Source organism: Acinonyx jubatus, chromosome D2, assembly GCF_027475565.1.
Source record: "Acinonyx jubatus isolate Ajub_Pintada_27869175 chromosome D2, VMU_Ajub_asm_v1.0, whole genome shotgun sequence".
Lineage (NCBI taxonomy): Eukaryota > Metazoa > Chordata > Mammalia > Carnivora > Felidae > Acinonyx > Acinonyx jubatus.
The window spans coordinates 85,600,301-85,622,279 of record NC_069393.1 but is presented as its reverse complement, the minus strand read 5'-3'; the positions used below and the strand labels follow the sequence as shown (position 1 = coordinate 85,622,279).

The 21,979-nt window shown below is 61.6% G+C and overlaps 2 protein-coding genes across 2 annotated transcripts in view; both read right to left on the bottom strand.

Annotated features, from left to right (window-relative positions):
* Window positions 1–1,160: 1,160 nt before the first annotated feature.
* UTF1 (undifferentiated embryonic cell transcription factor 1) lies at window positions 1,161–2,456 on the bottom strand. Its single transcript, XM_027062029.2, has 2 exons — window positions 1,883–2,456; window positions 1,161–1,767 (listed from the first exon to the last, which is right to left on the bottom strand). Exons 1-2 carry the CDS (start codon window positions 2,454–2,456, stop codon window positions 1,283–1,285), a joined length of 1,059 nt encoding a protein of 352 aa, XP_026917830.2. The 3' UTR covers window positions 1,161–1,282.
* A 3,574-nt stretch (window positions 2,457–6,030) lies between these two features.
* KNDC1 (kinase non-catalytic C-lobe domain containing 1) overlaps window positions 6,031–21,979 on the bottom strand; it is a 65,618-nt gene continuing 49,669 nt past the window's right edge. Inside the window, exons 19-31 of the mRNA XM_027063464.2 lie at window positions 21,471–21,564; window positions 21,270–21,367; window positions 20,583–20,803; window positions 18,419–18,532; window positions 17,205–17,352; window positions 16,909–17,088; window positions 16,171–16,377; window positions 15,651–15,733; window positions 15,225–15,375; window positions 11,022–11,144; window positions 10,878–10,937; window positions 9,943–10,100; window positions 6,031–8,667 (exon numbers count right to left, since the gene is read on the bottom strand). Coding sequence (XP_026919265.1) covers window positions 8,436–8,667; window positions 9,943–10,100; window positions 10,878–10,937; window positions 11,022–11,144; window positions 15,225–15,375; window positions 15,651–15,733; window positions 16,171–16,377; window positions 16,909–17,088; window positions 17,205–17,352; window positions 18,419–18,532; window positions 20,583–20,803; window positions 21,270–21,367; window positions 21,471–21,564 — 1,869 coding nt within the window. The 3' untranslated portion in view covers window positions 6,031–8,435. The remainder of the gene's footprint in view (window positions 8,668–9,942; window positions 10,101–10,877; window positions 10,938–11,021; window positions 11,145–15,224; window positions 15,376–15,650; window positions 15,734–16,170; window positions 16,378–16,908; window positions 17,089–17,204; window positions 17,353–18,418; window positions 18,533–20,582; window positions 20,804–21,269; window positions 21,368–21,470; window positions 21,565–21,979) is intronic.

The window sequence follows — 21,979 nt, the reverse complement described above, 5'->3', positions numbered from 1 at the left end:
TCTTAAGTGAGGTGACGCTTTGAGTCACTTCTACGGTTTTGGTCTCACAGAGCCCCCAGGATCTGCCATAAATGTACAGCCCACGGGTGGGCTCAGCTTCTGGGGTCTGGGAGACCACTCCTGCTCCCATTTGGGCATCTCTGCAGGCCAAGGGTCCAACTGGGGTCTCTTCTCCAAGGATTCCTGAAAAGGGCTTGGGGGAGGGGCTTTACCCCCCACCCCCACCCCAAGCCCCAGGTACTGCTGGAACCTTGGAACACAGGGCCAGCAAGAACACCTATTTAGCTTTGTGGCCTCGGGGCAATCACTTGTCCCTGAAAAGAACCCCTACTTGGTGGAACTGTATTGTTATGCTGGCCAGTTGCCTCGGGCTACTTCCTTATCTCCCCAGGGCAGGAGCACCTCCCGGCCCACCCAGTTCTCATTCGTTGGATCCACCGAAAGAGGGTGGGGCTCAGTTACTATTTGGAAAATGCTCCCAGGGCGGTTTTGGTCAAGTCCTCTCAAATCTGCAGGATGTGGTCCTCGGCCAAAGTCTCAGAGCCTGGGCTACCCAGAGCAGTCACTTCCCTGGGGAAAAAAGGAGCCCCTCTCCTGGTATGCGTTGGCTGTCCTGTTCCCAGCTGCCTCTAAGGAGTCCTGCTTTCCAGAACCCAGCCGGAAGGTTTAGGCCTGACTGGGGTCGGGGTGGGGCTCTGAGCACACCCCACCGGCAGCTCTGGTCAGGCTGGGGGAGCGTGCCTACAGTGGAGGAGACCCTCTAATGCCCACCCCCAGTGGCTCAGGCAGAGTGCGGTCACTGCTATTTTCCCTGGGGGTCCAATCTCCCCCCTGGTCCCGCTCAGTTGGGCTCCCAGGGAGGGCAGAAAATGCTCACCCACCAAGGCTGGGCTGGTGCAAAGTTCTGGCTGGCAGGGTCTGGGAGGCTCCGGGGAGAGCCAGTGTTACAAGGACCCCAACTTCCCATTCGATGTGCCCTTGCCTCCTAGGGGAGGTCCTAGTCAGCATCCCAGCAGGCCCCAAGGCACAGGCAGCCCAGGCCCTCCACCCCCCCCCCCCACCACCCCACAGGGAGACATCTTAACCTCCGCCTGATCTCTGCAGGCCGTATTAGTAGGGACCACTCCTATCTAACACAAGACGTGCACGCGTTCACAGAATTATATCGGAAAAAAACAATCTTTTTATTGAACATACCTAGACTTGGAGTAGGGGAGGGCCGCAGGATGGGGTCAGGGCGGAGGGAACGTGATCGTACAGAAAGGATCGGGGCAGCCAGGCCTCAATCTCGCGGGTCGGCCAGGACGCCTCGCTCGGCGGCGGCGCTGCCTAAGATGAAGCCGACGGCCAGGGACACGGTCTGGTCGAAGGAGCCGCGCAGCTGCTCCACGTGCTGGTTCAGGGTCAGCAGCTGGTCGCGCAGAGGACCCAAGATGGCCACGATGTCGCCCAGGTGCCCCAGGGTCTGCAGAAGGGCGGCGTTCAGCGACGGGGGCGCGGACTGCGGGGGCGCGTGGTTTTCGGGGCGGCCGGACGGAGAGTCGGGGTCCTCCCGGGCGGGGTCTAGGGCCGGCGGCGGCGGGGATGCCGCGGCGCGGAAAGGCGCGTGGTCCTCGGGGCGGCCGGGCGCGGCGGCAACCGTGGAGAACGCCGTCGGGGAGCCGGGAGCGCGCGGTGCGTCTGCAGACTTGGGCGGCGTCGGGCTGAACCTCAGCGTCCAGGCAGGGTCTGCGTCGGGGTCGCGGGTGGCGGGCGGCGGCGGAACGTCTGGAACGCGGAGGGGGCGTCGGGCCGGGCTCCGGGGGCTCGCCGGCCGCGGCTCTTACGCCCAGGGGCCCCTGCTGCCGCCCCGGCTCCCCCACCCGCCCCCGCCCCCGCTTACCCGGTCCCGCGGACGAGAGGTGTGCGGCGGCGGCCGCCCGGCGGCCGCGCGGGGGGCGCCCGGGCCCCGGGGAACGGCGGCGGCCGCGGCGGTGCCCGTTGTCGCCCAGCAGCCCCATGAGCTCGCGGATCTGCGCATCGAATGGCCCGGACGGCTGGCCCTGGGCGTCGCGGAGCTTGTCCTTGAGGAACTTGTAGCGGCGGCGGCACTGCGCGGGCGTGCGCCGCACCTGCTGGCGGGCCAGCGCGGCCGACACGCGGCGGTAGGTGGGCAGCGCCTGGCGGCGGTCGAGCAGCAGCGCGCGCCACACGGTCGGCTGCAGCAGCGTGCCCAGCAGCAGCTCCGTCTCGCGGGCGCTCCAGGGCGTGCGCTGCGCCGAGCCCGGGGACACGGGCGACCCGGGGAGCCCGAGGGACGCGGGGGACGCGGGCGCTGCCAGCGCGCCGGGCGAGGCGGGCCGCCGGGGCGGTGTCCCCGGGGCGCCCCCGGCCGGCCGCGGCTCGGGGTCGGGGCTGGCCGGCGACGCCGGCGCGGGGGGCGCGGGCGGCGGCGGCCGCCGCGGCCGGAGCAGCATCCCGGGGCCGGCGGGGCGCGTGGGGTCGGGGCCGCGGCCCGAGAGAGGCCGCCTGCACGGGATCAGAGGGTGCACGCTCGCCGGAGAAGGAGCGGGAGCCGGAGCCCGAGCGAGAGCCGTAGCGGGTCTACGCCGTCCGCCCCCGCGCGCCCCGCCCCGCCCCGCCCCGCCCCCACCCAGCCAGCCGACTTCAACTTGGGCCGGCCCGGGCCCTGGCTAGGAACAGCCCGACAAACCACAGCGGCTCTACTTTTTAAACTCTGGAGTTGACGAAAAAACGGATACGGCAGCTTGCCCGAGACGCGCAAGGTCCGATTCGTTTTTACGCATGTGCCGTGCCCTTTCACCGCTGCGCAGACCTAGCCGTGGAACATTCCAGCTCCCAAAGGCGCCCCCGCGCCCCTCCCTTTTGCCTCAGGCGCGTCTCCGCCAGTAGTTCGCCGAGGCGCTGGTGTTTGGGCCCCGCCCCCACCTGCCGTGGTTCTGGTGTGAGCACCGAGGTGTGGTCGCCGCTGCGTGCAGCCAGCTCAGGGCAGGATCTGCTGAGTTATGACCAGAGCTCAGAAGCTCAGAATTGGTGTCATAATTCGTTCCGTCTCTCTCTCTCTCTCTCTCTCTCTCTCTCTCTCTCTCACACACACACACACACACACTTCACAGGAAAAAACTGCTTTATTCTAATAACTGCCCTTAACATCAGGTTAATAGAGAGTATTGAGCATTTCCTCCTGCAACTAGGAAGAAGACAAGGATGCCCCAGCATCGCTGGTTCTATTCAACATCATTCTGGAAGTGTAGCCAGAGCAATAAGGCAAGAAAAAGGAGTAAGGTTTACAAAATTGGAAATGAAGAAGTAAAACCATCATTATTTTCAGGTGATATGATTGTAAAAGTAGGAAATACAAAATGATCTGCAACCACATTATTAGAATTAGTAAATGAGTTTAGCAAGGTCATTGAGTACAACAATAAACAAAAATCAATTGTATTTCCATATACTAGCTATAGTCGTTTTTACAACTTTTTCGTTTGGGGTAATTGGTGGCACAGAAGGGACTGGAGACCCTGTGCCCTCCCCCCCCCCCCCCTCCAGAGGAGCATCTCGTGGGACCACAGCACCTTTGTCAAAGCTGAGGAATTCACGTTGGCAGGACACCATTGACTGAGCCACAGACTTGACTTGGGTCTTAACAGGTTTCCCAGAAACGAGCCTGTTCTGTCCCAGGACCCGGTCCAGGGCACCGCACGGCGTGCGGTCGTCTCGCCTCCTCTCTCCCCTCTGGACCCTGGCAGTTTCCCACTCTTGTTGTCCATGTTCTGGACACTTTGAGGAGGCTGCTCGGTGCTTTGTGGGTGTCCTTCACCTTGGGTTTGTCAGATGCCTTCTCATGATGAGCCCGGGCTTGTGGGCGTTTGGGAAGAAGACAGACGTTGCCGGGGTGCCCGCCACCTCTCCACCGTCCGGTCACCAAGTGCACCCCTCGCGTGGGGGTGAGCGGGCTGCCCTTTGAGGGGGGTGGCCACGTGTTGTTTGGGGCTCTCCTGTAATTCTTCCTTATCAGGGGACTCGTGCCGTCCTGCATGACGGGGTGCCGTCCCATGCCATCGGCTGGAGGCGCCCGGATCGCCCCAGCTCTCTTCCTCTTTCCCTCTCGTCCTGTGTCCTTCTGACATGCCCCCCACCCCCAGTACTTCTCTGCTTTGTGCCGCTGCCAGAGACTTCTGATGATCTTGTGCTTTCCCCACTCCAGCCCTAGAATCAAGCAATTTGCCATTTCTCCAAAAACCTGTGGTTCCTTCTTTTGGGGAGAGTGGTATCTGGAATCCAAGATCTGGAGACGGGTGTGCCTGTTGCTACTGGGGTGTCACTGCTTCCCAGCCACTGGGTCTCGGTGGGGAGTAGTCCCCCCCCCACCCACCCAGGGTATATTTGTTGATGTCTGGAGATGTTGGCTGTCACAACTTGGGGGCTGCTGGCGGCAGGTAGGGGGTAGAGACCAGAGGTGCTGGGAAACACCCCACAGTGCACAGGGTGGCCCATCCACCCAGCGCATCAGTGGGGCTGTGACTGGGCTGTGTGCTGGCCCCGTGGAGGGTGAGTTAGGAAGCATGTGTATGTGCACCCGCCCACGTGTCCACACCTGGCCTCCCCACTGGCTTTGCTGCAACTTCTTTCTCTGACAGCGGGAGGCCCCGGCTCCCTTATCTACAGCTTACGTATTTATGGATCAACCCTACTGTGCAAGGGAAGTAGCTTTAGGATTGCTGAGCCGAGTTCCCCGGGAGAAGTCAGTCCATCGACTGGGGTGCAGGCCTAATATGGTCTTTGGCCTCGCGGTTTCCTTTCTAAACACTGTTTTCCAGGGAGACTTAGGTCAGCCCCCCAAAGGGGTGGGAGGCAGCTGAAGACACCCGGGCAGCTCCAGGCACAGTGTGCCCGTGCGAATCCCTGCTGCCTTTAGAGCAAGCTTCAGACAGCAGTAGGAGCCACGGCAAACAACCCCAAACCACCCGTCTGGGGGCTAATGCCGGTGGGCGGGCCAGCTGACGGGGTCCTCTTTCACAGAGCAGACGACCACCTCGGCGCGGGGAGCCGTCTGCCCCTCAGCACGCAACAAGGAGCTGCGTCATGCGCCACGGCATAACCGTTGACTCTGAGCAGTGGCCGGCGCTGGCCCTGTTTGGTTATGCCGCTGATTCCGTGGTCAGAGCTAGGACGAGGGTTCGGGTGGGCTGCTGGGCGTTCCCTTGGGACTGGGGCGGGCGGGTGTGGCACCGTTTCCGGGGCCCTGGCCTGGCTGTTTGGGGCCCCACAGGCCTCTAAGCGGCATGTGCTGGTGCCCGGGCGGCTCTGGGGCCCGCTGGCCGGACGTCTCTCCCGTCTCCGCTCCGTCCTCTCAGGACTGCTGCCTTGGGCCTGCTCCAGCATGGTGGTCTCGGGGTACTCAAACGTTGCCCGTGGTGGGGCCTTTCCCCAGAGCACGGATACACCGGGCCAGCCTTCATCGGCATAGGAGTGGACTGCCCAGGGTGGGGACCTGGGAAGCATGGCTTGCTTGGGGGCCTAAGGGGTCACTGGTTGTCAATTGTCCTAAAGGAAAACCTGCTGATTTGATTAGACCCAGTGCAGTGGAAGGAGATCCCGGTCCTCCTGTCTCAGGGGGGAAGAGAGACCAGGGTTTAGTGATTTTAAGGTGGGTGAGGACCCAAACCACCCACCCACCCGCGACTGGGACACTGGGACCCACCCGTGCAGCCACCGTGCACGGTAACGTGACTCTAACAGGACGCTCTTGCCAGGCGGGGGACTTTACCCTTTATTACAGGGACTCCCCGGGTGGCTTTTCCACAGAAAACAACCATGTTTGTCCCCAAATTCTTCGAACCCCTGGTCTCCTGCCCCTCCTTTCGCGGTGTCTGGCAGGACCCTTCCCCGCGGCAAGCAAGCCTCAAGGAACATCCCTGTCTTGCCCTGGTGAGGGAGGACCCGGCCGTCCTGCCCTCAGGCTCAGGGTGAGGCCGGCAGCCTTCGGGTGGGAACCGGCTGGGGACGCCCAGTCCGTGGCAGAACGAGCTTTGGTGGCTCACCTAATTTGAGTGGTTTGCAGGCAAACGCCTCCTATGGCAACGGAGAGACGGCGCGCTCACGGGCCCAGCAGTTCTGGGATTCCGCTCTGGTGGGGCCGGAATTAAACGAGTTGGCAGATCTGGCCCTTCTCCGTGCCACCCAAGGACATACTGGCTGTGGCCGGTACTTCTCGTCCCCTGGTGCCTTCGCGAGCACCCCTGAAGTTGTCTTCGTCCGGCCACGGAGGAGCCCACGTGACTCCCGGTGCGAGTGTCCGTCTGGAGACAAGCCGTACAGAAGCCATCTTGGTAGAAATGACTTTATTTAGAAATCTGTACCAGTGACATTTGGGCGACATGCAGACGATCGTGCTTAAGCTGAAAGCCCAGTCACTTCCCCGTGAATAAACTGTTACGGTTGGAATGTTTATTTGCGCCAGACCCGCAGTTTCAGGCTCTGTGACACCACCTTTGTTAAATTCAAAATCTGAAAATGTAAGTGTTGTTTGGTAGAACATAATCCTCATACAAAGGCCGAAAAAAACCCGAACTTGCGTGGCGGGGAGTGCCAAGTTCCTCTTATATTCCGTTTAAGCAGGACCTACGTGTCGCAAATGAATTTGTGTGGGAAACACATCTTGACATTACAAACTCTGTATTTTATCACAAGTAACTGTTTCCCCAGAAATACTAACAGCTGGCTGTTCTAAAGAATCTCCAATTCTGAGACTCTAGAGAACAGCCTTGGGTCTTGCAACGATGTGCAACCTAAGATCGGTGGCGCCTGGGACGGTGCCAGGGGGCCTGATCTCCCCGTGTGGGGGCCGTGACCGCACCTTCCTGGTCCCTGTACACCTGGCCGAGGGGGTCTTCTGGCCGCTGAGCAAATGCTCAACACCAGCTGTTTGGAATCCAAGCCTCGGGCAAGAGCTTGGTTCCATCCAGGCGGCAAACGTCACCTCCCCCGCGGTTCTGACGGAGCGCTAGCGAAGGCAAGCTGTGAGAGCCCGGGCGTAGGCGTGTGCAGCGCATGCTGGCGGCAGATGGACCTGGGCCACAGGCCTGAGGCCCCCAGATGGGGCTGGGGGAGGCTCTCAGGGCCCCGGAGGCCTTGAGTCGGCTTTGGAGCTGCTGTTTGAATCCTGTGTGCTTTGCTAGGAAGCAGAGCCTCGAGGGCCTCACCAGGAACTGTCCTAAGGGGTGGGGGTTGGGCAGGGGCCGCGGGCACTTGGGGGGCTGCCGGTGTGGAGCCGTGAGGTGCTCCCTCACCAGCAACCAGAGGCGGGGCTGCCTGCTGGGGCAAGGGCTGCAAAACTCAGGCACCCCCACTTGGCAGGAATGGGGGTGAGCTGAGCTGGGCCCCTAAAGGGGAGGTCTGGAAGGAGGTGGTCAGGGGAAGGGGGGTGTGTGGGAGGTCTGGGGGTAGGAAGGGGGGTGTGGGGGAGGTCTGGGGGTAGGAAGGGGGAATTTGGGTGTGGGGGGAGGTCTGGGGGTGGGGAGGGAGAATTTGGGCGGTCAGGAGGTGGGGAGAGGGAGGTCTGGGTGGAAGATGGGTATAGGTGTGAGGTGTTGGGGGGGGAAGTCTGGGATGTGGGAGGAGATCTGGGGGAGGTCTGGGTGGAAGGGAGGGGGATGTTGCGTGTGGGGGGAGGTCTGGGGGTGAGGAGGAGGAGGAGTTTGGGGGATGGTCTGGGGTTGGGGAGGGGGTATTTGCGGGGGTAGTAGGCCTGGGGTGGGCAGCGGGAGGTTGGGAGACAGGGGTAGGTGTGAGGTATGGGGGAGGTCTGGGGGTGGGGAGGGGGGTTTTGTGGGGTGGGAGGAGGCCTGAGGGTAGGAGTGTGGGCCCAGGCTGGGGCTTGGGCCACTGGGAAGGAAGCCTCAGGGCCCCAGGGGAAGGTTTCGGACACCCCTGGAGCCTATGGTTGGCATGGGGGTCAGAGGTCAGTTTGGTCCTTGGTTGCTGGGCAGACATAAGCCGGACTCAAGAAAACAATGCTCTGAGTCAGGGTGGGTGGCTGTGGGGTTTTGGGGGGGCGGGATCCCTGGAGAGTTGGCAGAGAGCGGTTTATCTCTAAGAAGTATAAATGGGTATGTGGCTCCTGGGGAGTTTACTTATTCTATTTTTGTGTTAATTTTAAAATATAGTTTTAAACTAGCAGCAATACCCCAACCTCCACCAGAGCCCCCATCCTCTCCCTCTCGGCAAGGCCCTCGAGCCTCCACCCCCCCAGAGCCCCCCGGGCATGCACCCCGACGCCCCGGCTGGGCCCTGGCTCCTGCACTGGGGGTCCCCCGTCCGGGGCAGCAGACGCTGGGCTGCACGGACTTCCTGGGCCTGGACGGCAAGCGGGCAGCTCTTTTCTGCCCCAGTCCTGTCCCCGATTTGGCATTCTCATCACATCCACCGTCCCGTTACTGGAACGTGGCTTTCATTCTCCGTAACTTGTCCTGGATCTTGCGGGAGTGCTTCTCGCTGGTGATCTGGTGGAAGGAGGCCCTGTTGTCGGCCGCCAATGTGGAGATGTCGGCCCCGCTAAAGCGGGCGATTCTTTGCTTGAGGTAGGACTGCAGCTTGTGGTCGGGGGCAAACGTGTAGGGGTTCTCCTGGAACGCGTGGACCTGACTCACCACCTTGGCTATGTTCCTGTGTTGGGGAGAAGCGAACCGTTAGTTCGCCCGAGGCCGTGGCTTGGGAGTTCCCGGCGCGTCACCGGAAACGTCTAACCCAAACCTCTTCTGGTATCAGCTCTGGGTGAGTTTCCGTATTTATTCTGACGGCCAAACCTCGTTTCGTTACTCAGGCCTGTTTGTCTACCCGCGCTCCCATCCATCCCTCTGTCCATCCGTCCGCTTTTCGTCCCACAAACATTTACTGAACGTCTGTGTCGGGTCTGGTCAGTGCTGAGGGTTCCGACGTGAATAGACCCCAGTGTCAGCCATCCAGGGCCCGCGGAGGAGAAACGTGAGGTAGGGAGATGCAGGGGCCACTGGGCACATGCTCCCCCCAGCTCTGTGTTCAGGGACATCACCCGACCGCTCAAGAGCCACCACCGTGGGGGCATTGACACCCCGGGGCTTGGCTGACACTGTGGAGCGGGGCTTGCCTCCCCTCAGAGCTGCAAGTTAAACAGAGGCCACACAGCCCCGGAGGTGGGGGTGGGGGTCGTCCAGGAAGGGGGGAAGCCGTGGGCTCCACACACGTCTTCCCGTCGCGACTGTGGACGGAGATGGTCCAGTGTGGGGGACCAGGCTCTTGGATCCAGACGTACAATAGAGTTAAGAAGAGGCCTCATTAGGTCTCATCCCCTGTGCCTTCTGGATCGTGGCCTGCCATTCTGCTGGCACGGATTAACGTGCACTGTGGTGTCTCTTAAGCACTTTTTAAGTTGGTGACCGAAAGGAGGCCTTGCACATAGCAGGTTGGAACCGCTGGGCTCCAAGGCTCCTGGGCCGTGCCTGCTGAGGCCAGCCCTCCACCCTGAGTGCAGCTGGACTGTGGTCTGACCAGCTTCCACCTGACTGTGCACGTGGCTGGTGTGGAGAAGAGACGGGAGGAGAGCAGGGTGGGTGCGAGGCTGGGGGGTTGTGGGGGGGGTGGGTGCAGGCCCACTGGAGAAGGGCTGGCCTGGTCCTGAGACATGCGGGGGCGTCTCGGAGGAGGCCTGGCGCTCCCAGGAGAGGTGGGCTGGAGGCCGGGCTTCTCCGGGCACGCTCGCATCCTCCGAGGCAGAAATGAGCAATGGCCCGCTTTGGCTGGGGCCGCCGCGGTGGCTTTCACAAGCGGCCCCCGGTCTGTACCTCCCAGGCATGCCGAGCGCCCAGGGGTGTCGGGCAGGGGAACCACGGCCCCGCAGGAGCGGGCTGTGTAGACAGCTCTAGCGCGAGGGGCCCATGGGGCTGTGGGGAGCAAGGCCCTCACCTGAGCTTGCTCCATCTGTGGGCCCCGTTAGTCATGGTGAAGCCCCCCGTCTCCAGCTGCTGGATGTGCATGGCCAGGAGGCGCGCCGAGGGCAGAGTGGGCTGGGCCCGGAAGCGCCGTCCTTCCATAAGACACAGGCTGTCGCTCTTCAGGAAGACCTGGGGGCCCAGCCGGGGGCGTGGGCAGGGGGAGACAGGTGAGAGTCAGTCCAGGGCCCTCAGCTCAGCCAACCCCCTGCATGGGGCGGCACAGCACTGATTTCCATCCAATCCAAAGCGTGCCTGGGATGACTGGACGGGGGTCGGCGGTGCGGATGTCTGAGACTGGCAGACACGGGGGACCCGGACATCCAGCAGAAAGCCGCACGCGTCCCGCCATCGTTTCCTAACCTACTCTCTGCCGGGCTCCAGAAAACAGCCAGGTGACCCAGCTGCCCAAGTGACAATAAGACCCAGGCCGGCCGGCTTCAGGGACCTGTTTCCGGCATCAACCGAGGACACGCAGCAGCCCTCCCGCCCTGCAGGGGGCCGGGCCCGGGGTGGGGGCCGCGGGGCCTCTGCTCCTGCTGCCGCATCCGGGGAAATGCCCACCGTTCCAGCGCTTCCTCGTTTCTGATCTCATGAGGCAGCTGCCTCTGTACTTGGGGAGAAGCACCGAGGCCAGAGGGCCAGCTCAGCTCAGTCTGGTCCTCTGGGCACCTGTACCCTGGGCTGGCCCCTTGGTCTCTGCCCAGCTGAGTGGCAGAGGCCTCACAGGGAGGCGTGCAAGACCAGGCTGGCCGGGCTGCTCCACGCACGACTCCGAGGGGGCCGTGCGGCCCGGGCGCCACGACGCAGATTCTGCCCGGTGAGTGCCGCGGAGGCGCACGCGGTGCGTCCTTAGGGGAAGCCCCAGGTGGACAGAAGCCGCCAGAAGCTCAGGCACAGCACCAGTACCTCCACGGCTTTCAGCTCTTCCATGACCTCTGCTATCTTCGCGGGTAGGATTCTCCAGGCCTAAAAGAAAAGCACAGTGAACCCCCGTGGCCGAGCCGGTGCCCACACGCCCGCCCCTGGCCAGCGCCCCCGGAGGTGACTCACGGGGGACTGCCTCACTGCGAGGTGCTCCAGGCCGCCTAGGATCTGCATGGCTGTCGCAAAGTTCCTTTGCTCGTAGCAAGACTTCGCGATCAGCAAAAATTTGGATAGTAAATTCACCTGCAACTGAAACCAGAAAATGACACATTCGGTGTGTTCCGGGTTAAGACGAGCCAGTAGACAGCATCTGAGGACCTGTAGAGTAACCCAGCACCAGGGCACACAGGACAGGAGGCCCACCACCCGTGTGGGGAGGAGGCAGGTGGGCTCAGGTCTCAGAGGATGGCTGTGAGGGGCAGGAGGACGCTCATGACTCAGAAACACAAAACGAAAAGGCAAGCACCCAGTAGGCACGAAGATGTGAAAAGAAGTCAGCCTCCCTTCTCCAAAGCAAAATCTCTCCCAGGACAAACCTCTGCTCTAGGAGTGAGACACACGGGGCAGGGGGCACAGCTTTAGGACCCAGAAGGGCACCCCGGAGCCGATGCATCTCGTGGCCAAGAGCAGCTTCTCATCTGCCTGGCGCGACTCCACTGCAGGAAGGGCTTCAACGCCTGACCAGGGGGTGGGTCCACGGGCCCCACTGCTCCTCTGCGGGTGGCCAGTCAGCAGATTTGGCAAATTCACCAGATTTGATAGGAGCACCCGGTGGGATTCTCATTCCTAACCGCGTGTGCCATTTCAGAGGCCTGAGGTCCTGGGTTCATGGACCCACAGATAGCACTTGGATTTCACACACTTCCAGAGGCTTCTAGAAGATTCTAGAGAATTCAGCTGACCCCTCATTTCAGAGCTGCCTCACCCTATAAACTGTCACCAGGGCCAGGGCCATCCTTCAGGCGGGAACAGTTGCCTGCCTGTGGGTCCCAACCACATGTCTTTCCACTGGACTTGACCTTGTCTGCGGTGATTCTGATGCCATCGAAGGTCACACAGATGGGCCCCTGGAGCTCATCCACCATGGTGGCCTCCCAGCTGTCTGGCCTGAGTGCTTCTTAAAGAGTCTTGGAAAACATTTACTCGCTCATACTTTTTAAGTTGACATCCCACTTTTTTCTTCATATATTTAAACAGATGCAAAATAGGGGTGCCTGGGTGGTTCCGTCAGTTGTGTCCAACTCTTGATTTCGGCTCAGATTTGTGGGATTGAGCTCGGTGCCAGACTCTGCTCTGACAACACGGAGTCTGCTTGGGATTCTCTCTCTGCCCCTTCCCTGCTTGCGTGTGCTCTCTCTCAAAAATAAGTTAAGTGTTTAAATAGATGTGAAGCATGTCATTTCCAGCACTTTCAGATAAAACTGTTCCATCACATTTTTGTTTTTAAAAAAATGTGGTAAAAAATATGCAGTAGAAAATTTACTCTTGTAAGCACTCTTAATAGAGCTCCGCAGCGTTAGTGACACTGGGTTGTGTCACAGATCTCTAGAGCTTTCTTCTGGTAAAACTGAGGCCACAACTGTCAAACAGCTACCCCCATCTCCTGCCCCCACCTTTCTACCTTCTGTCTGTGTGGCTGGAACACCCCCAGAGATCTCCTAGAGCGGAATCACAGCATTTGTCTTTCTGGAACTGGCTTATTCCCTGAGCATGACGTGCTCCAGGCTCAGCCACGCCAGAGCCCGTATCATGACTTTAATTCTTTTTTTTTTTTTTAATGTTTATTTATTTTTGAGACAGAGAGAGACAGAGCATGAATGGGGGGAGGGGCAGAGAGAGAGGGAGACACAGAATCCGAAGCAGGCTCCAGGCTCTGAGCTGTCAGCACAGAGCCTGACGCGGGGCTCGAACTTGTGAACCACAAGATCATGACCTGAGCCGAAGTTGGACACTTAACCGACTGAGCCACCCAGGCACCCCGACTTTATTCCCTTTCAAGGCTGAATACTATTCCATAGCGTGGATAGGCCACATTTTGTCTACCCACTTGTCCGTGGATGGACCTTTGGGTTGTTTCTTTCTCTTGGCTGTTGTATTCTATCACTTGGAAAATCACCTGAAGAAGTCGAAATGCGGTTTTGCCTTCAAACCCACCATTATTCACCTAGAAAAAGTCAACAAGTTTTTCTTGAAGGTGACAAACTCCACACCGTTTCCTGTTCTTCACCTCGTACTTCCATTCCGTTTTCCCCAGCGCGTCACGTGCGTGGGATGTATGCTGTCCCCAGGGCCCCGCTGCATTCTCTGCCTCAGAATTTGAATGTTGACAGTTTTCTGTGACCACAGTTGACAAATGGAGAAGCCAGTCTTCTGGATTGTTCTGACATCACGGTAAATAACACACAACACGTGAAACAATGCATACGTCGGAACGTGACAAACACTTTTGTTGAAGGTTCGCGTGCAGTTTCCTTGGAAACACGTGCCGCACAGGCTCTTGGCCCCGGTGGTTCCTGCATGCGGCTGAGTACTGCCCATTTGAATGATTCTGTCTTTTGCTTGTGGGGACACAGGGCCCGTTCGCGACAACAGGAGGTGTTTTGCCCCAGTGACACCATGGTCCCTACTGTCCTTCCAGGCTGGGTGCCCGGGTGTGCTCCCAGAGATCCGCTCCATCGTGCTGACCGCCGGGCCCGCAAAGGTGTCGTGCCGCTCCGTGTGGGCCTGCTGGGCAGGCACCCGCAGATTCGGGACACCAAGCTCACCTTCCCTCTCAGGCTGGGAGGGGCCTTCGTCCCTCTTTTTGGGGACTCACATAGGGATAATCCTGGGAGGGCCGTGGCGTGGCTGTGGATTGTCCTTGGACCTGTCCTTGGAAGTCCTCGTGAGGACTAACCACACAGGCCCCTGTTTGAAGACCTGGTTTAGGGAAGCTACGTTCCGATGTCACGGTATTTGTAACGTCGTGGATTAGAACAAACCGGGTAAGCCCAGGCTCCCTGTTCCCACATCTTGGAGAAGTGAGGGCTAATAAATCTCTAAAGTGCGAAAATTCTCCCCTAAGGGGGAAAATGTAGGGAACTCTGCACTTGCTAATGGGTCTTGGGTTGCCCTGTGGGTTTTGGGGTCAGGGGGACGCAGAGAAATATTAAAAAAAGAAAAGAAATCGCAGACAGGTGCTGGAACAGACTTTTCTGTGCTTTGCCATGTGATGGGGGGGTGGTGGCCCCTGTGGGCTTGGGGGCGGCTCCGGGGGCAGAACGATGGCGTCCCCCACCCCTGAGCTCCCCTGTCACGCTCAGCCCAGGGGCAGCGGTGATGGGGATCTCGCAGGAGGAGCCCTATGTTTGGGCCAGAGTTTGCCCTCAGGTTGCTGCCGCCTGCGAAGTGGTGGGAATCCGCCCACGGGAGGAGCCCTTGTGGTCCCAACCTCATTCCTCAGCATGCCAGTGTGGCAGTTCAAGTGAGCAGGACTCGGCGATGCCCCGTGCCAGGGCTGGCCTCAGGTGGCAGGAAAGCGGAGGCCTTCGGGACGCACCGGGGCCCGGGGACTCCGTCCTCCCCCAGCCCCTCGTGAGTGAGTGGGAACCCGGAGGGAGGCGCCGGCTCTGAGGCAGGTGACTGTCCCTCCTGGTCTGCCTGGTGCACTGCCGGAAGCAGGTGGGTTAGTTCAGGCTGAGAGACTGGCCGTCAGGGGGAAGGCCGGCGGGGCGTAGAAGGGGCCCTAGAACGGCAAGACCTTCACCTTGACTGGACCGCTGACCCGTTTTGTTTATCCCACGAACCTGCTGAGAACACGCACCGTACTGGCTGCAGGGCTGTGACAGGAACCAAGCTGGTCCCCACCCCCGAAAAGTTCAGGTTAGCGGGAAGGCCGGGAGTCACAATTCCCAGCCCTGCGGCTGCGTATGTGAGTGTGAGAGGGAGTGTGAGTGTGTGAGTGTGTGTGAGGGAATGATCACGTGGCTGTGAGTGTGTGAGGGGGTATGTGTGTGAGAGAGTGCATTTGTGTAAGACTGCACGTGCACGTGTGACACTGTAGGTGTGCACAGGCACACGTGTGGAAGTTGCACGGACGAGGGGCTGCCAGGGCGCTCAGAGCCGGTGTGCATTTGCGGTGTTAGGGTCGGGGTGTGACAGACGGTGCCCGGCAGGCGAGCCGGGTGGTGTGCCTGATGCTGTCGACAGAGGCCGTGACATGGCTCTCACCCTTGCTCGGGCGGAGTCTGAGGCTGCCCCGTGCACGGAGAAGGGACGACTGGGGCCCCCCACGCAAGAGGCCGCGCCCCTGCGGCTACACCCTGGCCCTCCTGTGAGACGGGCACCCACCTTGGAGGTGTGGCTGGTCACGATTTCAGCGGCCACCCAGGTGCTGACGTCGTCCGCACTTCTCAGAAGCTGCAGCAGGTACTTGTCCTGGACGTAGTTGGGCAGAAACAAGCTGCACGTCTTGGCGGTCGGAGGCTCGGAGGAGCTGGCCCTGGAAGAGACAGGCGTGTGCATGCCGGTGAGGACGTGCGGCCGCGGCCCTGCCCGGGCCCCGGGGGCCGCAGGGGGCTCTCTGGACCCGGGTGGGGCCAGCAGGATGGGCTCTGTGGAGCAGGGAGCCTCTGGCTCCGAGGACGTTTGTGACATCGGCGTCTCCCTTTGGCCAAGAGTGTCCACGAGACACTCAGGGGAAGCCCCCAAGCCCCTGCCACCAGCCATCTGTCTGTCCCAGAGCTCTGGGGTGACGCCCCGCAGGTGCACACTCACTTGGGGATGGCCACGCTTTTGTCCATGACGCCCAGGGCCCGGGAGTTTAAGAAGTGGACGGGATGGCACTTTTGAAACAATTCCTGTCGGAGACAAGGACGCAGATGTTCAGGGCACCTTTCCCAGGGGCCTCGTGGACAAGGCAGCATCTCTGGGGGCCTCTTTGCCCAGCCGTGGTGACAGCAGGTAGGATCATTGGGTCACCATCACCACCTTCACCCGCCAAGTGACTTGGGGCCCAGGGTGGCGGGACACCTGGGGGCGGGGCTCAGGGCTCCAGGAGGGAGGAGGCCCACAGGGCGCCCTCTAGCGCTCGCGAGGCGGGAGTGTCAGGGACGCGGGCGCCGGTGGGCAGGGGGAGGGGTGGGAGTAGGAGCAGAGTCCGGGCCTTTCCAGAGCGCAGCCCCGCCCGCCAAGTTCACTGCCCTCCGCACGTCCGCCCAGCAACTCCATAGAGCCAGCGAGGGCCCCCGCGTCCCTCCCCGTGGCGTCCCCGCGCCAGGCTGGCCGGCCCCGTCACCTGCTGCAGCAGCGTCAGCTGGGAGAAGAGCTGGTGGGTGCTGTACTCCGTCAGGAAGTAGGGCCCCTTTTCATTGGCCTTGGCATAGGGGCCGTAGAAGTCCTCGAAGAAGCAGGGCTTGGGCAGGGCAGACGCGATGGTGTACTGGCGCTCTTTGTGGTGGGGCAGCGCCAGCCCGTTGCCCCGGGACAGCCTCCAGGGGAAGCTCTGCAGGGCGAGGTCAGAAGGTGCTAAAGGGGCGGGAGGAGGAGCCCGGAGGGGAGGGGGTGGGGGTGGGGAGGACCAGGAGGGCTCCAGGCCCTTGCTCAGGGAGAGAGAGCCGCAGAGCCAATCTCTGCCACCCACCGCTCTGGGACACCTGTCCTGGTCATTTCAGCAGGTCCCCCCCTGAAGAAGTGTGGCGCCGTACCCATATATTATGGGCAGGTCCCTTCAGACCCGGCCCCCGTCCTAGGCCGTTTCCTGGCAATGATTTGTTCCACTCGTCAGGAATGTGAGGTCATCTGAGCACCTGGCCGGGGCTCCTGCATTGTCCTCGTCCAGGGCGAGGATGGGCGGGAAGTGCCAGCCTCACAGGGCCGCACGTGTGTCTGTACGTGTGTCCACACGTGTGAGTGCACAAGCGCGTGTGTGAATGTGTGTATGCATGCGTGCGTGCACTGCGTTCTCTGGGCTGTGCTGCCTCTGCCCCAGGAGACCCCCCCCCCCCCGTCGCCCCAGTCCGGGAAAGGCCCCCACCTTCCGGGAGATGCCGTCTTCCGAGAGCCTCTTACAGAGGGCGTTGAGAGGCCTGGTGTCCTCCTCCGCCTCCTTGGGGCCCTCCAGGTCTGTGCCACGTGAGGTGCCCTCGGCCCGCCGGTCAGTGCCCACCTCCAGGAGGCCCAGCAGGTGCTCTGCAGAGCCGTCCAGGGGCAGGATCTGGGCAGAAGCGCAGGGTGGTCACTCGTCGCCCAGACAGGGCTGGTGGCTCTCGCCCCGAGTCCTGCCCACGGGCGTGTGGGGGCTGCCCCGGTGCCGGCTCTGGCCGCACTCACCTTGGAGGAGAGGAAGTCCTCCAGCCTGCCCAGGAGCGCGGAGTTCCGAGTGAAGTCCACGGTGTAGCAGTCTTCCAGCCAGGCCTGCAGGAGGCAGAAGCTTCGCTTGTAGATCTTGGTGAAGGTCGAGGTGGGGTCCTGGTGAGCCCTGGAGGCAGACGGCAGACACCTAAGCTTTACCGGCTCTGTCCGCTGTTGGGGGTCACGCACTGCCCAGCAAGGGGGTGTGAGTGGGCTCCGAACGTGGCTCTGCCTTCGAGGGGCGTTTCAGCCCTATCTCGCCCGTGTCAGGGGACAGAAGAGAGAGGCCGTGGCCGCATAGCCGGGCCTCGGGCTCGGCGACTCGGGACAGGGGCCTGCTGCCTGTCCGCCAGCCTTGCCTGGCGCCAGTCCTGAGGCACCTGTCACCCCTGCAGCTCGGGCTGAGATGCCAGGGGTCTGGCACACGGTGTGAGCGCACGCCACGAGAGGCGGAGTGGGGGCCTGGCTCCACATGTGCAGGAGTAAGGGGTACGGAGGTCTCCCCTGCGAGTCCCCGCCCCAAGGAGGGAGGTGACGGCTGATGGGCCAGGCAGGCGCAGGGAGCCTGTGGTGACGACAGGCCAGGTCAGAGAACAGGCCAGAACAAGTCCATACACCCTTCACTGACTGCAGTCCTGGGCTGCCTATGTGCTGCTGCTGAGGAGGGCTGAGGGCCTGCAGGACAGCACCCCCCTCCCCCCGTGCCCCCACCCAGGCCATCCCCTCCCTGCCTCCTCCATTAGCATCGGTGGTCTCTTCTGGCCACTCTCCCCTCCTTTAAAAAAACCCTTTTTTTTTTTTTTTTAATGTTTATTTATCTTAGAGAGAGACAGAGCGTGAGCGGGCGAGGGGCAGAGAGACAGGGAGACGCAGAATCCCAAGCAGGCTCCAGGCTCTGAGCCGTGAGCACAGAGCTCGAACTCAAGAACTGCGAGATCAGGACCTGAGCCGGAGTCTGACACTTAACCGGCTGAGCCACCCAGGTGCCCCAGCCACTCTCCCCTCCTGCTGCTCCCTCCCTTCTCCGGGCTCCTCGTCCCCTCGCACCCTCCCTCCTGCTCTGCCTTCTCCGGCCAGGCACAGCCATCATCCTGGCCAGGGTCGGCAGGGCCCCCCTGGCCCTTCACAGCCATTGACAAGGCGCCACGGGGTCCACCGTGCGTCTGTGTGGCGTCTCGTGGGCCGGGCCGTACCTGGACAGGGTGCTGTTGATGCGGTCCAGCAGGAAGTGCAGGAAGTCGTGGGGTGTGCAGAAGTAGCGGAAGGTGTACAGGAACTGCTGCACGTAGCCCTCCAGGAAGGCGTCGCTGGGGCGGAGAGGAGGTGCTCAGAACACTGGCAAGGCCAAGGCTCGGCCCCGCCCGCCCGCCTCCTAGCTCCATCTGTCCCCAACCCCGGGCCGGGCAGGCCGCTCCTCCCAGGAGACCTTACCTGTGCTTCAGGTAAGCGGGGAGGGAGGGCCCGGCTCCCCCCAGCCCCCGTTAGCAGTTCTGAGGTAGATGTGAGAGAGAGCGCATGTGAATGTGCGTGAGCGAGAAGGCGCGTGAGTTCCGCGTGTGTCCGCGTGTGTGAGCACGTAGGTATGCGCGGCCCTTGCCAGGAGAAGCACGTGGAGAAGTAAAAGGTCGTGCGGGTATTGGTAGCGCTGGGGACTCCCAACCATTTCTGGCGGGAGGACCTTCTTTAACGTCGAGTTTTCAGGCACCCTCGCTATCTGCTTCTAGAACCTGTTTGGGGGGACTCGTGTGCGCAGGCAGTGACCCCCGCCCCCAAACTGGAAGTCACTACATTAGGAAGGAGAGCTGCTCGTTGTGCCCCAAAGTTCTCAGTTTCTTCAGGGCAAAACCAGGCAGGTGAGGGAATGAGCGTCCCCCGCCCGCAGGGGTGCCCCAGGGAACCCCAGGGCGGGCGACACCATGCAGGTCAGTGACTGAGTCCCAGAAAGAAAGGTGCAGGGGTCCTGGCAAGGCTCCTGGAAGGGGCTTCGGGGTGGAGGCCTGGTGTCTGGAGGGTGAGGGAGCCTAGCCACCTGGTCACCCTGGGGCTCCTGGGAGCTGGGGGTGCTGCGGCCGGGGTCAGGTCCAGCCTGCCCCACGAAGGGGGTGCCTACGGGGTCTGAGCAAGGGCTCTCCCCTTGTTGGAGGTGCTGTGCACGCACATACACAGCACGCCGCATAATACCCCTCAACACACACATGCACACCCCCCAAGCACACACACACCCCACACACACATGCACACATGCACGTCTCCTGTGTTTGCACAGCCCGCCCTCATCGGGCGGGTGGTCAGGGCTGGTCGGAGGACCCCTGCCAGGGGAAGTCTCCCAGCACAGTCGGGTACAGCCCACCTCGGGAGAACACGGGAAGAGGCTGCCATCCCGGGAGGCCCAGGACGCCTCTGCTCTCAGGGTACTTCCCTCGTCCCCTGACAGCCCCCAGTGTCCCCTGCTGACACCTGACTATCAGTTCTGGGACCACCACAGCCTTCAGCTCAAAGAGGGCCCCGGGAGCCCCCAAGTGTGTCACGGGCCCCCCAAAGCCAGAACCGGGGGAGGCCTCCACCATTGTCTGGGCAGGTAGTCTGTACCCAGCCCTGACCTGCTGGCCCCCGTGGCGTGGGCCGGGCCATCGGGTCAAGGGAACCTGCCAGGAGGCCCTGTGCCTGTACCAGGGGGACACGTGGCTGTGCCGATGGACGGGGCGGGCACAAGGGAGGAGGGGCCAGGGGGCGGCCCGGGGATCCCTGCGAGCCTGGGTGTGAGTGGACTGGTCCTCCATGCTGCAGGGTGAACGCGCCCCTGTGCACGGATCAGTCAGGGTGTCTGAGGCACCAGTGCAGGGCTCTGCCGAGAGGCGGCAGCTGCAGAAATAGTTCAATGAGTGGCTGGGACCAACCACACTGGCAGTCCCTGGGAAGCCACACGATTAATTAAGGGGTGTTTTGACCCGGCAAAGCGGATGGAATCCAGGCAGGTCTCTGAGGCTCCCGTGTGTGTTTAAATTCAGAAGTCCCCTGGGCTGTTAACTGTGCATCCCACATCCCCTGTCTCTCTTCTGAGGCTCCTGCCCCGGCACAGCTGAGACCCAGACGCCCAGGTCTACAGGTGCACGTCCAGCCGAGAGCCCGGCAAAGGAGGCAAGCGGCAGCTGACACGAGGCAGCTTAAAGTTCTGATTCAAAATTTCCTAAATCAAAAGAAGTGCCAACCCATCTCCGATGAGGCAAAGACTTTCACCTCATTCGCCTTCTGGGGGCCTGTTTCTTTGTTTCCATCTCCCTCCTGCTTCCAAAAGGCACGCAGGGGCCCAGGGGAGCCCACAGTCCCCCCCACCCCCCCAGGGGCCGGGGGCTGCACCTGGAGTAGAGGTAGGCCATGAGCCCCAGGGGCGTGCCGGCCTGCAGGACGCGGGCCTTCCTCTGCCTGCCGCCGCGCGGGTGCTTGCTGACGTTGTAGAAGATGAGGGACGAGGACTCGTCCAGGGGGCTGAAATCCAGCGTGTCGCAGTGGGCCGCCGAGATGTTCACGATCACGGGAAGGGCGCAGGGCTCCAGGCCCCACCGCTCGGCGTACATGACCTGTGTGCGGGGTGGGGAGCTAGCTGCCTCTGGTAGACCTGCTGCCACCGGGTGCTTGCAGGACATGGGTGCTGAGTCACTCTGCATGGCTGTGGCTTCTCAAAAATCGCGGCACGTTTTCATGATTTTTTTTTTTTTTCCCAGGGACTGATTTCCCGGGTATCCACAAGAGCATGAAGGCCTCTTGAGGAAAGGGGAAAGATGGGAGGGGCAGGGACGGGAGGGGGCAGATATGGGAGGGACAGGGATGGGAAGGGCAGGGGTGGGAGGGGCAGAGATGGGAGGGGGCAGGGGTGGGAGGGGCCGAGATGAGGGAGAGATGGGAGGGCAGAGATGGGAGGGGCAGGGGTGGGAGGGGCAGAGATGGGGGGAGAGATGGGAGGAGGCAGGGATGGGAGGGGGCAGATATGGGAGGGACAGGGATGGGAGGCAGGGGTGGGAGGGGCAGAGACGCAGGGGGACTTGCCTGCAGATACTTCTTGACCAGTCCAAGGAACTGCACCTTGCACTTCATTTCTTCCAGCTGCCCTTTCAGTTTGGACAGCATGGTCTTCACCTCGGAACCTGGGGGCAGGCAGAGGTGGCACAAAGTGGTCCCCTGAGCTCCCGGGGCGGGGGGAGCCCTTTGTCCAACTCTGTGCTCTGGCATGTGGACACGCAACACTACCTTTGTTTCGCTTCTCTTTCTGTAAGAGCTTCTGGTAGAACTTCAGAGTCTTCCGGTAGTTTCTTTTCTCTATCATGAGCTGCTGCTCCAGCTCCTAGTGAGGAAAGAGCCCGTGAGCCCAGGCGACCGCCCTCCTCCCTCTGCAGGAGGTGCTGGCGGCCCAGGCTCTGCTCACAACAGGCTTTCCGTCTGTTGTCTCGAAAGCAACTGCTCAGCAAGGCCTACACAAGATGCACACACGGAAAACACGTTAGCATGCAGGGACACACATGTGAATCATGTGGAAGTTCTTGGGAGGAAAGCTGTCAAACAGCCACAGAAGGACTATCTGTGCCCGCGAGCTGGGAGGTGAGGCCTTGTGCAAGGCCTAGTGCAAGGACACTAGGAAATGTGAAGGGAAACCGCGCTGAAACAGCGGGGGGAGGCCAGCAAGGGAGCTCTCAGCCCACGGCCCGGTGAAGTAAAGACCCAGCAAGGACCTTGCAGGTGGATACACTTCACCACCCCGC